General features: G+C 49.1%; 2 protein-coding genes across 2 annotated transcripts in view; one reads left to right on the plus strand and one right to left on the minus strand.

The window, feature by feature from the left end:
- Positions 1-12,447, minus strand: part of LOC139051368 (uncharacterized) — a 209,710-nt gene that overhangs the window by 24,917 nt on the left and 172,346 nt on the right. Inside the window, exon 10 of the mRNA XM_070528386.1 lies at positions 9,257-9,423. Within this exon, the coding sequence (XP_070384487.1) occupies positions 9,257-9,423 (167 nt within the window). The remainder of the gene's footprint in view (positions 1-9,256; positions 9,424-12,447) is intronic.
- On the plus strand, positions 2,821-3,660 carry LOC139051310 (uncharacterized; the record flags this gene model as incomplete). The annotated part of the gene is made up of 1 exon (XM_070528316.1): positions 2,821-3,660. A coding segment is annotated over exon 1 (756 nt), but the record flags the coding sequence as incomplete, so codon positions are not given.

Genomic DNA, 12,447 nt, shown 5'->3' on the forward strand with positions numbered 1-12,447 from the left:
TCGTTATATCAAGATTTCACTCTATGAGAAAACATAATTCTGTTCGCGGAAACTCAAAACATAAACCCCTTTTCCAGCGTTTCTACCATTCATAGAGCATGCGCCGCTGCGTGCAAATCTCCAAAGCCATAAAACGGTGTGCCAGGTTCTTTGCAACACCCTCAAGTGGCACTTGCCTCCACCGCATCGCGGCCCACGCAGGAGGCCACATTTCTACCAGAAAGGTTGCCTCCGTGCATAGCGTTCACTGACAGCGTTTCCCGGTAAACATTACGCTTACATAAGCCGAAGTTGCCAGGAAGTGTGAGAAGCAGTTAGGGATCTTTGAATGCTATCGCATTCCACTCTGAAAGGCAAAGCTTAAGGGTCCTCCAAATTATTTTACCAATACTGCTGCAGGAGGGCACGTGCAACCAGCACTTATCTCAGGTGCAGGAGAGCACCTGAGATTATAATAAAGCAGGCGGCGCAGGATTTCTACGGCACCCAAGGGGCAGTGGGGGGTCAAAGCTGGAAGTAAGGCAGTTAGTGGATTGGGGCTGCCAGAGCATGCCAGGCCTATCGCGCATAGCCTATCTTTACACCCCCCCCCCCTGGCACGCTTTGGCGTCGGCGAGCTCCTGCCCAAGCACCAGCTCGGGTTCTAGCTTTGGTGTTCTGGAGGCACCACCCGTAATACTAAATAGTGGCACATTGTTACAACTAGTAAATAAAAACTATTAAAGAAATATAATCACGCCCAGACACCAACTTGTGGTGCAGCGCTACCTCGACCGTGAAAGAATTAAGCAACGCCAACGAGGAATCTACATCGATTTCACGCCATGCACATTAGGGAGTTTTCAAATAAGAGCCGCAAAGGCTTTGCGGGCATAGAAAAAAAATAGTGTCAGCACCACTGTGCATATGTGTGATGCAAATAGGGTTTTGTGCTTGCATCGGCGGCACTGTGACCTAAACTCAGTGCAAAAATTTTGCGGCAACGAACATGGTGACACCCCTCAAAGTGGTGGCTCTCGCCGTATACTAGGTTTGACCTCGTTTGCTACTACCATTCTTAACTATGCGCCATGTGCTATTCTGATCGCAGCAGCTCTTTTGCAAAGTCCCGTTACCACCAAAAAACATTGCAAAGGCTTATGTATATCCTTAATCCTAGAATTTGACATCCTCCTCTGGCAGACTCCGTGTTACCAAGTGGGTTCGATGAACACTGAAGTGCCAGCAAGGCGGTACAGTAGTACATTGTATGTCCGTCAGAGAAAAAAAAAATGTGCGAATGATGCAGCGGATGACTCCGACGGGCCCATAGAGTTTCTCCATGGACGGGCCTCTGCTTCCTTCTATGATGATGATTACAGCATTATCGGTTTTGATTTCAGTTTTGCGAGCTGCGAAGCATTAACGGAAGCAGGGCTTTGCTTTTACGTATGATTTAGCACAAGCTCGGCACAATTTTCCGCTAGAATGTCGGTTTGGCGCAGGATGGTGCAAAGGTTTCCCTGTCGGTACATTTTGACACAATAGGCGAAGCTGCTCCAACACTGCTGGCGCTTTTTTTCGTTCACATGGTATTTAGCAGCTGCATAAATGTATCAAACAATGCAGTTTGGTGACGTACTGAACGTTGCTGCCAAAAGATTGTGTTTTACGAGAACACATTAACCTGTAAAAAAAAGTAAGCGTAACTATATTGGGCCAATTTTTATGTTCGCGGTCATAAATGTTGGCGCTGGGAAATCATACGAAATGGGATTGCATCGACAAGGTTGTACTGTATTGCACGGGATCTTGTACTTTCGGTTTCAATATAGCAGTAGGTTATTCCATCAAAATAAAGCATGGCCAACCAAATATTTAATTTACTTCTTTGCATCAGACAATTCGTATATCCATGTTCATTATACTGAGGTTGAACTGTACTTAATGTCCATTGTCATCACTCTCAGACAGCACTTTATTGCATTCTAAGAAGACACACAACATATTGTCCTTCATACGGTCAATACAGTAACACCTCGTTAAACCGTATCCGCTTAAACAGTAGTTTCGTTTTAAAAGTAGTAAAGTCAAATCCCCGACTCGGCAGCCACTGAACGTAATGTGTTTTGTATCCACATAAACAGTACCAGCTTATTGCGTATGTATCGGTTAACGTGGCAGAAACGCACAGTGTTTCCACTTTTTGCCGCGAAAACACACCAGTGCGTCGTCGCGCAAACACGGCGGCCCGGCAGAACAACAAGCCTCAGAGATAGCAACAACAGCCTCCAAGAGCCCTGTGCGTTCGCGCATGAAGCCACATCAACATCAACATCATTTTGGCGCCGTGCCAAAGAGCGTCTATGGAGCCACTGTAATGGAGCGTTGTAGCGTTGTGCAACCAAGGACTCGCGTCATATACCGAAGCTCGGATAAAAAGACGCTGGGTGCTCAACATAGAAGAAAAATTTGACATCGTTCGTGCTATCGAATGTGACACGAAGAAGTCGACGCTGGCACGCGACAGAGATCTGCTGTTGACTACGATGTGTGGCGTTAGGAATGCGAAGAAGTTGCTTGGCAGCGCTGTTGCAACCACGAGATGATGTCGGCTATGAGTTCGACTTTTCGCCATCGTTGCCTCTGTCGTTGCCGAAGTGTCGACTAGCGACAGTGATGAGGACAACAAAGAAAGCGACAGCACGGGTGTGTTATATTCAGTTTCGTTATTCATTTCAGTTCTTTATTCCCCAGGGGGCGCTTCTGTTCTTCATTATATATTTTGGTTGTATAGGCTAAATAAAGGGCTTTTTACTTCGGGACGGCTGGAGTCTGGCTTCCACCTTCGCTCAACACCACATTGGCGACGAGGATTTCGTGAACGTACCCCCAGCCCCGCTGCGCCGTCCGTATCCGCCCACCATGAGCTTCACCGGGCTTGCTCCGCCACCGTTTTTCCTTCCGACGCCCGGCCGTCCCTCATTGCCATGGGAGCAGTGGGAGCAGATGTTCAACGTGTACTTTTTGGCATCCGGAGCCGCCGCATTCAAGCCGGAGCAACGCAAGGCTATTCTTTTGCATTGTTTGGGGGCGGAAGGCCAGCGTATTTATCAGATGCTACATGCAGGAACCAGCGCCGCAGCACCGGCAGCGCCAAGTGCCGCAGCACTTGGCGCTGCGGCACATGACAAGTCTGTCGTGGCCCCTCCTGACGAATACGACTCTGCACTCGCCGCCTTACGGCACCAGTTTTCGACGTCGCGCAACGTTATCATCGAGCGTCATCGCTTTCACCGCCGCAGCCAACACACAGGCGAGTCCGTTCATGACTTTGTTGCCGCTCTACGGGAGCTAGCGTCACATTGTTCGTTTGCCTCGCAAGATGATGCTCCGCGGGACCAATTCGTTGCCGGCGTAGCTTCCACTCGCGTACGTGAGCGGTTACTGCTCGAGGGTTCCACACTTTCGTTCGAGAATTCTGTTCGAATTGCACTTCAGTTTGAGCAGGTGGCTGAAGAGCTAAAGGAGCTTTCTGCTTCGGTCGAAGCAATTTCATTGCGGCAGCGTCGAAAACCATCATCGCATTCTTCGAAAAAAAGGAATTCACAACCGGCAGCCACCTTAGAGCAGAATTTAACGAGGAGCGCGGGCGGCTCACGTGCGCCGCAGCGGAACCGTCCCCCTCAGCGGAACCGAGAACAGAGCAGCCGCTCCGGCTCGCCACTTTGTTTCCGATGCGGCTCGCGGGACCACATCGCGTCAGCGCCGCAGTGCCCAGCGCAAGGCAAGACTTGTTCGTTTTGCGGTCGCAAGGGCCACTTTCAAAGGGTATGCAACCGCAAGCTAACCCAAATGCAAGGCCGAGTGCGTGAAGTTGAATTTCATGAAGATGTTTCGTCATGCAGCAGTGCTGCGGAAGTTTTGACTGTGCAACGTTCCGCGCGTAGCGGTATTCATATTCAAGTGCAAGTCACGAATGTCACTTTGACATTCCTTGTTGATTCAGGGTCGTCTGTTTCAATCCTGTCGGAGCAAGAATTCAGTCGATATTTTCAGAGTGTTCCGCTTCTGCCTGCTCCACATGTTACTCTGTTTGACTACTCTCAACGGCCGATTCCAGTGCTAGGTTGTTTCCAGGCAGACGTTCGATTTAAAGGCCGCACAGCGTCGCTACGGTTTTATGTTGTTCACCGAGGCACTTCTCTGATCGGTCTAGACGGCATTAAAGCCTTTGATCTTCGCACTGAGGGTTCTGCTCTCAAGTGCTTATACACGTCCATTGCTCCGAAGCCGACTGGTGTTGACCCGCTATCCTGTTCTATTTCCACACCGTCAGGCACGCAGCCCCGTAACAAAGCTCTTCCACCAGCCTTAGCACATGAGTTCAGTTCACTTTTCAGTCCAGAGTTGGGTCTTGCTAAGGGGTTCACGCATCGCATCAAGACACGGCAAGGCGTGCAGCCTGTAACTTCGAAGCTTCGCCGTCTGCCGTATTCTCTCCGGTCACCAGTATCAAATGAGTTTCAGAGGTTGCTGAGCCTTGATATCATCGAGCAGATCGATGCTTCTGAATGGGTGTCCCCCATTGTTGTTGTGAACAAGAAAGATGGTAGCATCAGGATCTGTGTAGACCTTCGAGAGCCGAACAAAGCTATTGTTCCTGACAGTTTCCCATTGCCCCATACAGAGGAGCTGCTTCACTCTTTGGTAGGCGCTACACATTTCTCCAAACTTGACTTGGCTTCCGCTTACCATCAGGTTCTCTTGCACCCTGACAGCAGGGATCTGACAGCTTTCATCACCCATGATGGCCTTTTCCGTTTTAAAAGAGTTTGCTTTGGGTTGGTTTCTGCCCCAGCAGCATTTCAGAAGATGATGGCGAAAATCCTTGACCACTGCCCTGGCGTGTTGTTCCACATTGATGATGTCATCATTTTTGGCAAGACTGCAGAAGAACACCTTTCAAACTTGAAGACCGTGCTGCAAAAGATCAAGAACGCAGGTCTGAAACTGAACAACAAATGCCTTTTCGACGTTCCAGAACTTGCCTTTCTAGGGCACAAGGTCACTGCACGTGGTATCTCGCCACTTCTAGAGAAAGTAGACTCCATAGTTAACACACCAGTGCCAACTGATGTGGCCGCCCTTCGTTCGTTCCTGGGCCTCGTAGAATACTACTCCAAGTTTGTTCCACACTTGGCACAAGTGGTTGAGCCTATGAAAGTCTTACTTCGCAAAAATGAGCCATTCATCTGGTCTGCCGAAGTAGACAGCAGTTTCCGGAGGGTCAAGGAAATGCTTTCGTCGAGTACAGTTCTCCACATGTTCGATCCGTCATTGCCAGTAATTGTGTCGACCGACGCGTCCGACTGTGGGCTGGGAGCAGTCCTGCAGCAACAAAGTGACCACGAACTCCGCACAGTCGCTTTCACATCTCGTACACTGTCGCTTGCAGAGAGGAAATATTCAGTCGGTGAACGAGAAGCTCTTGCGTGCATTTGGGCGTGTTAGCGATGGCACACATACCTGTGGGGTCGCCATTTCACAATTCGAACAGACCACCAGGCACTGGTGTCCTTGCTGTCGTCACAAGGACATGGAAGACGCCCACTCCGAATTGCACGATGGAATGCACGACTGCTTTGCTACAATTTCACTGTTGAATACCGCAAGGGGTCCACAAACACTGTAGCAGATGCACTTTCTCGGCTACCAGCACCTACCTCGGAGGCAGAGATTGCTAAGGAGGAAGAAATTGTCTCGTTCATTGAGCCAGCCTGCGTGACAAAGGAGTTCAGGCAGGCCACTCTCGACGACAGTTGCCTGGAAACTGTCAAGTCATTCGTGCTGAGTTCCTGGCCGCCAAAGAAGTCCATAAAAGAAGAGGCGAAACCATTCTACGCCATTCGGGAAGAACTTTCTGTTGTCAATGACCTGCTTCTGCGTGGAGAGCGCCTCGTTGTTCCGTCCTCCCTCACGGCTCAGATCATTGGCACCGCGCACGACACACATCCGGGTATCACGCGCACGAAGGCACGACTGCGTGAGCGGTTCTGGTGGCCACGAATGGATCAGCAAGTGGAAACGGCAGTAAAAAACTGCCATATCTGCCTGGAGGCAGATAAGTCCGCCAGAACATCACCAGCACCGTTGCAACCTGTTGAATGGCCTGAGCGACCGTGGCAAAAGCTTGGCCTAGACCTTGTTGGTCCTTTGGAGCATGCAGCTTACAACAGCAGATTTGCTATAACGCTTGTTGACTACCATTCTAAATGGCCAGAAGTGTATTTTTGCAGCGAAGTGTCCACGAGCACCGTGAAAGGCTTTTTAACAAGTGTTTTTGCCCGTGAAGGCTACCCGGAAGAGATTGTTTGTGACAATGGACCTCAGTTCACTTCGCGTGAGTTCATAACATTCCTGCAACACAGAGGCATCAGTCTTTCACATTCTTCAGTATACTATCCCCAAGCCAATGGGCAAATAGAACGTTTCAATCGCACATTGAAAAACTTCATTCAAGTCTCACTCCTCGAAAGACGACCACTCCGGCAAGCTGTCATAGAATACCTTGCCATTTACCGCTGTACTCTGCACGCCACCACCGGGGTCGCCCCAGCAGTTCTGCTGCATGGTAGAATGCCCCGAACCAGGCTGGATATCGTGGGTTTCTCGGCACGAGCATTTGCGGAAGATCCAGCCAAGGAGTTGGCGCGACTTCGCCAAAGGGTTCGGCGTCGGCAGCAAAGCAGCAAGCACTACACGGACAAAAGGAGAGCCGCCAAGAAGCCGAAGATAGCCGTAGGCAATTTTGTCCGTGTCGAAAAACCGTCCGTTCGGTTCAAGGGAGACTGCGCCTTTTCTTCACCAACTGAGGTGATCAAGAGGAGGGGACCAGCCTCTTTCCGAATTGGAGACGGCCGTACGTGGAATGCCTCCAATCTCTCCAGGGTTCCAGAGAGGGGCACCTGGGAACCAGGCCCACCTGCCACGCCGCAGCCGCGGTCTCCTGATGCGCTGCAGCCCACCACGTCGCAGCTTCCTGATGCACTGCAGCCTGCCACGCCGCAGCCGCGGTCTCCTGAGGCGCTACAGCCGCTGTCTCCTGATGCGCTGCAGCCTGCTGTGCTACAGCCTCCTTCTCTAGTACGCAGGCGCTGTCTCCTGGCATACCACAGCAACAGTCAACGAGCCCGTCGCCTGTGCGACGTCCAACGCGGCCGACCCGAGAGCGCCGGCCACCGGCGTGGCTCCAAGACTATCAGACCAATTAGTTCGCGGTCTGACATTGTGTTGTAAATATGTGTTCTGTCATTGTGTACATAAGTTGTAAATATGTGTAAAGAAGTACAGTGTGCATGCTTTGGGGTTTTTCGTTACTAATACTTGTAACAACTAACCACTAAAAATAAGGGAGGGAGTATGTTATATTCAGTTTCGTTATTCATTTCAGTTCTTTATTCCCCAGGGGGCGCTTCTGTTCTTCATTATATATTTTGGTTGTATATGCTAAATAAACGGCTTTTTACTTCGGGACGGCTGGAGTTTGGCTTCCACCTTCGCTCAACACCACAGGGTGATTCAGGCCTGACAGTGGCAGAAGCTGTGCATTACACCAGCCTCATCAATACAATCGTTGCGACAAGAACAGCGCCCAGCAATAAAAAAGGCGACCCACTATTTCTGCAGCACTACTGCACGCGTGTACGGAGAATACACAACGCCAACAAGGAATCTGCCAGGCGAGTGTTTGCCGAGGGGCTGGCTGTAAAGCTGGCTCACAGCTTCAGTAAGTTTGAGGCCGCTGTCGTCGCTGCTAGGTCGCGGTGGCATCAAACGATAACACTTTTGTCACGCGAAGTGAATAAATACTGCATTTTTCCCCTTTCATTGCACTCTCTCCGAGTTTCGTTTTTTACAGGTAAGTGGCCGATCTCATGCTATTTTGGTTAAGCGGTACTACCGTTCAGTACGTACTTTTTCTGAGCTCTGGTCAACTACGGTTTAACGAGGTTTCACAGTACCACATGCATTTATCAAACAACTCTGCAACAATCGCAAATGGCATGTGGTCCACATCGGTTGTGTCACCATCCATGGTCGCTATCTTACGATGGAAAAAGCGGTAACATTAGTTAGGCTGGTTCTGACGGTAGGCTGTTGAAAATGTGGTTTTGGATTCCTATCGGACTGCAACACTCAAGCAATTTGCAGATGAATTTTCTTCGAAAGAAAGGTGTGTGGTAAAACAAATAATTACTGTTATAATGAATTGTTAATTACCATTTTCACTTTAACATCTTGGGGTAAGCCGAAACTAAACATTTTTGACAGAAGAGGACGTGTGTTTGATGCATTGACTGTACCCCAAATTTCACCATTAGGGATGCTGCCACTATTAGAATCACCATTGCAGTCGGGCACAATCATGATGACCAGCCAAGTTTGAATTATTTGGCAAAGGCTAATTTTGGCCAGGGCCTTTGGTCAGGATTGGGTTAACCAAAACACAGAATTAATTGCTGTCAAATTAATAGAAGTCTACCGTGTTAAGTTTCGCAAGCTTTGTACTGTTCGAGTGCACGTCATAAATTACGATTCCTTTAACATCTCCTAACTTTTCACAAAATACCACTCACAACAAGGTCCACTTGCTGCCAAAATCACTTCGTTTTAGTGGAGGTTTAGCATGTAGAAATATTTGCCTGCCATTCAATACTGGCAAAAACTTGCAAATAAGAAGCTATACGAGAGGGAAGCACCTTTAAATGTGAGGGTTCTGTCTTATTTTTGCTCTTTTTTAAAGATCAACAAGCTTCACTATGTTCTGCTTCTCTGCACACCCTACCATTTATTCTCTTCAAAATTATTGGACAAAGTGATAGCTTTCTCTGTGTGTCCAAACCTAGACATTGCAAATCTTGTCTTGATTTGTGTCTTGAAAATGCTAAGCGCACAACCTAAAAGGAGACAGTAAAAGAGCCAAACAGCATGCAGTCATGCAGTGCAGTCATGAATATATAATCCAACATTTGTTCTTGCACAGGAAGTTTGGGAAGTTATTGCTAGACTAACTGCAGCTCAATTGATAATCATGGGCAAAAAAACCTAGTGGCTTGTTCCTTGACATGTGTACTGATGAGATACAGACATGTGGGGGTTTTATCTTTAGGAGTGTTGTAAACATTTCTTCAATTCAAAAAAGCATTTCTTCTCATTCAGTCTTTCTTCTGCTACCTATCATTTCAAGCAAGCAATGAGGGCTCAGCAAACATACCTCATTGGGTGGCAGCAGGGGCAGCACGAGGCTTACGTTGGGCTGGAATCCGTCTGGCACACCAAGCACCTCCTTGCAGAAGAACTCTTCAAAGGTGGGCAGGGTGCCCACTTCCTCAATGTCAGGATTCACAGATGGCCTCAGTAAGCCATGCAGATCATGTAGCACTGCCAGGAAGGAAGAGCCACAGCATGTGCCGGTAGTGTCAAATATGACTTCACGGAGAGATAATTCCAGTTTTCTAAAAGAGCATGTTTTAATAGTGCATTCAGTTAAATATCTATTAAATGAAATCATTTTGAAGAAGTGCTAGCATCAGTGTTTTAACATGACATATAATGGGACATACAGATGGAAAAAGAGCCACTTGTGCAGGGACTCTGATCCGGAGTGGCAGGGGGTGCTCGAGCCCCCCGTTGCCCCCCAAAGTTTTCCTTTACGATGCTTAGAGCACCCTACTCCCTCCATCTTTCATCCCCCCTCCCTCTTGCCTGTCATGGCCCACCTACTGCTTGTTGCCGGTGTGCCAAACAAACAAAAAGTTGGCCATCAACGAATCTCTCCCCATAGGCAGGTTGCGAACGTAGTTCCCGCGCCTACTAGGGCGCCCCTCGCGGCGGCGAGCGCGGAAACGGCAGGATACGACGGGCCCGCTTGCGTTCGGAAAGCATGCCTGTGCACTGTCACGGCCGCTCAATTGAGCGGCCGTGGCACTGTTTCGCGCGTAGCTGTTGCCTTTTCTGAGCAATGCCGGAGTGCAACCCGAGCTGCTGCGTAGTGGGCTAAAACAGCACGTACACCAACTCAGGAGGAAGAAAGTTTTACAGGTTTCCAAGCCGACCGACTCGAAGACGACTGGATAGCGCTCGTCCGACGGCATAAGCTGTGTTATGTTCCGGCCTTATGCCAAGTGCGTTAACGCTGAATTCTTTGCTTTTACAGCAATGATGGCAGCAACGGGACACCTGCAGTCAGTGGCGTAGCTAGGTCGTCTGGCACCCGGGGCCCATAAGTCTTCTGTCACCCCCTCCCCCCCGTGTTTAGTCAAGGAAGGCGAGGGTATCAACAATTTCTGTGTGTCTTCAGACGTATATGACACCCCCTCCCCCCCCCCCCCCCCCGTTGCTACGCCACCGCCTGCAGTGCGTACCAGGATATGCAGCAAACAAAGTAGTTTGTTCCCACACTGTACCGCAGTAAAGCTGTGGAACTCTTTCCCAATCCTCTCCCATTCAAACAGCGCTATAGGGCTTGCTAAGAGATTTGAGGAGGGGTTGCAGCTGGCTGAGCTGGCATACACCCTTCTGCGCCCAGCATATCAACTAAGGGGCAGTTGAGATCACCAAAATTTTTGACAACGTGGTTTATTGGAACCTCCTTTGCACGCACTGAAAAATCGCAACATAAAAGTATTGCACTTCCAGTAACTTGGACGAAAATATTTTCCCAGCGTTCATCCTCTTTTTTTGTGCTTGGGGAGAGCAACCTTAGAATACCACTGGTAGGTCTTACGAGTCGTTCGTACGCCCCACGTTCTTGGATGAGATGTTTTGTATTCGTATTTGCCGTCCTGTATGTACAGAGAAACTACCGCGGCGTCCTTGCCCTTCCGTGCGGTGCCAGCACGGCAATCGCAGCTCCTCGCTAGGATTTGTCTGCTGTCGCCGATCTTCAAGAATCAATGTCGCCTATAATTTCATGCGTCCAAACCGTAGATAACGAAGTAACTTACGCTGAGCTTCACGCATCTCGCTGGTGCATTATTTTTCGTTTGCGGAATAAACCTAGCTGTTACTTCCGATCAGTGCGAGTTCAACACTTCCCTCACGTCGTAGACGTGCCCTACTTCAAATAGAGGACTTCCTTTCTCTAAATTCTTTTCACGAATAAAGCTATGAAGATCTTGTAATTCCCGAGACCCGGTTAAAATTAATATCGGCACGCTGCTTCGCGCCATCGCTACCGTTTGACAGGGCGCCAAACACACAGCGCGAGCTGCTGACGCCGTGAGTAATCCTACCGCATTCGCGCAACTATTCGTCAGATGGCGCTAGGGGTCGGAAAGACAGGACGCCGCCTAGCACTTGCAACGTGCCCATATCTCTCGAGTTATTTGCCCCATCTCTCTGATGATGCCGGTGGGTCAAATGGGTAAAAATAGTGTTTGATCTAATCTCAGATATGTTGGGGACAAAATTTGGCCAGGATCCCACATGTGGAGCTGTCCAACTTGAAGCCTAAGTTTTCAGTGAGCAGCACCTGTCAGTTCCTTAAATTTTTCTTCAAACAACTTTCTTCTTACTGTGTCTGGGTTGCCAAGAACATGTGCGACACGGTTGCATGGTAGCGCTAAATTGAGATGCAAACAAATAACGAGCCGAGTATTGTGCAACCACCGCACCCAACTCTGCAAAGTTCACTTGAGTATAATACTGGCATGCAAAGTGTCTTGAAGCCCGCATTTGGCATGCACCACCGACAATGTGTGCAAATAACTAAAGTAGACGTGTAGAGTGAAAGTACAGGGTTTATTATGAAAGTAATGCGCATTTTCTAGGAAAAATCGATCTATTGACCAGACCTGTGCAAATGGTTAAAATTCTGCAAAATACTCTCCCCCTGCATCAATAAACTTGCAGAGACATCTCTGCCACGCCTGGAAAGCACCCTGAAAGTCTTTGACGGGAATGTCTCTCAGGAACGCTTAACATGCTTTTGAATGTTTTCCACGATCTCCCAATGCTTTCCTTTTAGCGCTCTCTTCAATCGGGAAAACAAAAAAAGCCGCACGGGGCCAAGTTGGGACTGTAAGGGGGACGGGGGAACACCGGGGTGTTGCTCCAAGCCAGGATATTGGTAACGGTGAAGGACGTGTGGCTGGGGGCATTGTCATGGTGGAGCTTGACCGTGTTTTTGATGTCAGCCCTCAAGCGCGCGACCCGGCATTTCAACCTCGTGAGCACCTGCAGGTAAAAGACTGAGCTGACAGTTCCTCCCTGCGGTACGAACTCAATATGGAAGATTCCTGGGACGTCAAAGAAGACAATGAGCATCGTTTTGTTGAGATACTTGTTCATTCGCACTTTCTTGAAGTGGCGAAATGTTTTTGTGTGGCACTCGCTCCTTTGCCTTTTCGATTCTGCGTCGTACGCGAACATCCAGAATTCGTCTCCGGTTACGACAAGAAAGTC

The sequence above is a fragment of the Dermacentor albipictus genome, unplaced genomic scaffold (assembly GCF_038994185.2).
Source record: "Dermacentor albipictus isolate Rhodes 1998 colony unplaced genomic scaffold, USDA_Dalb.pri_finalv2 scaffold_11, whole genome shotgun sequence".
NCBI classification, from domain to species: Eukaryota; Metazoa; Arthropoda; class Arachnida; order Ixodida; family Ixodidae; genus Dermacentor; species Dermacentor albipictus.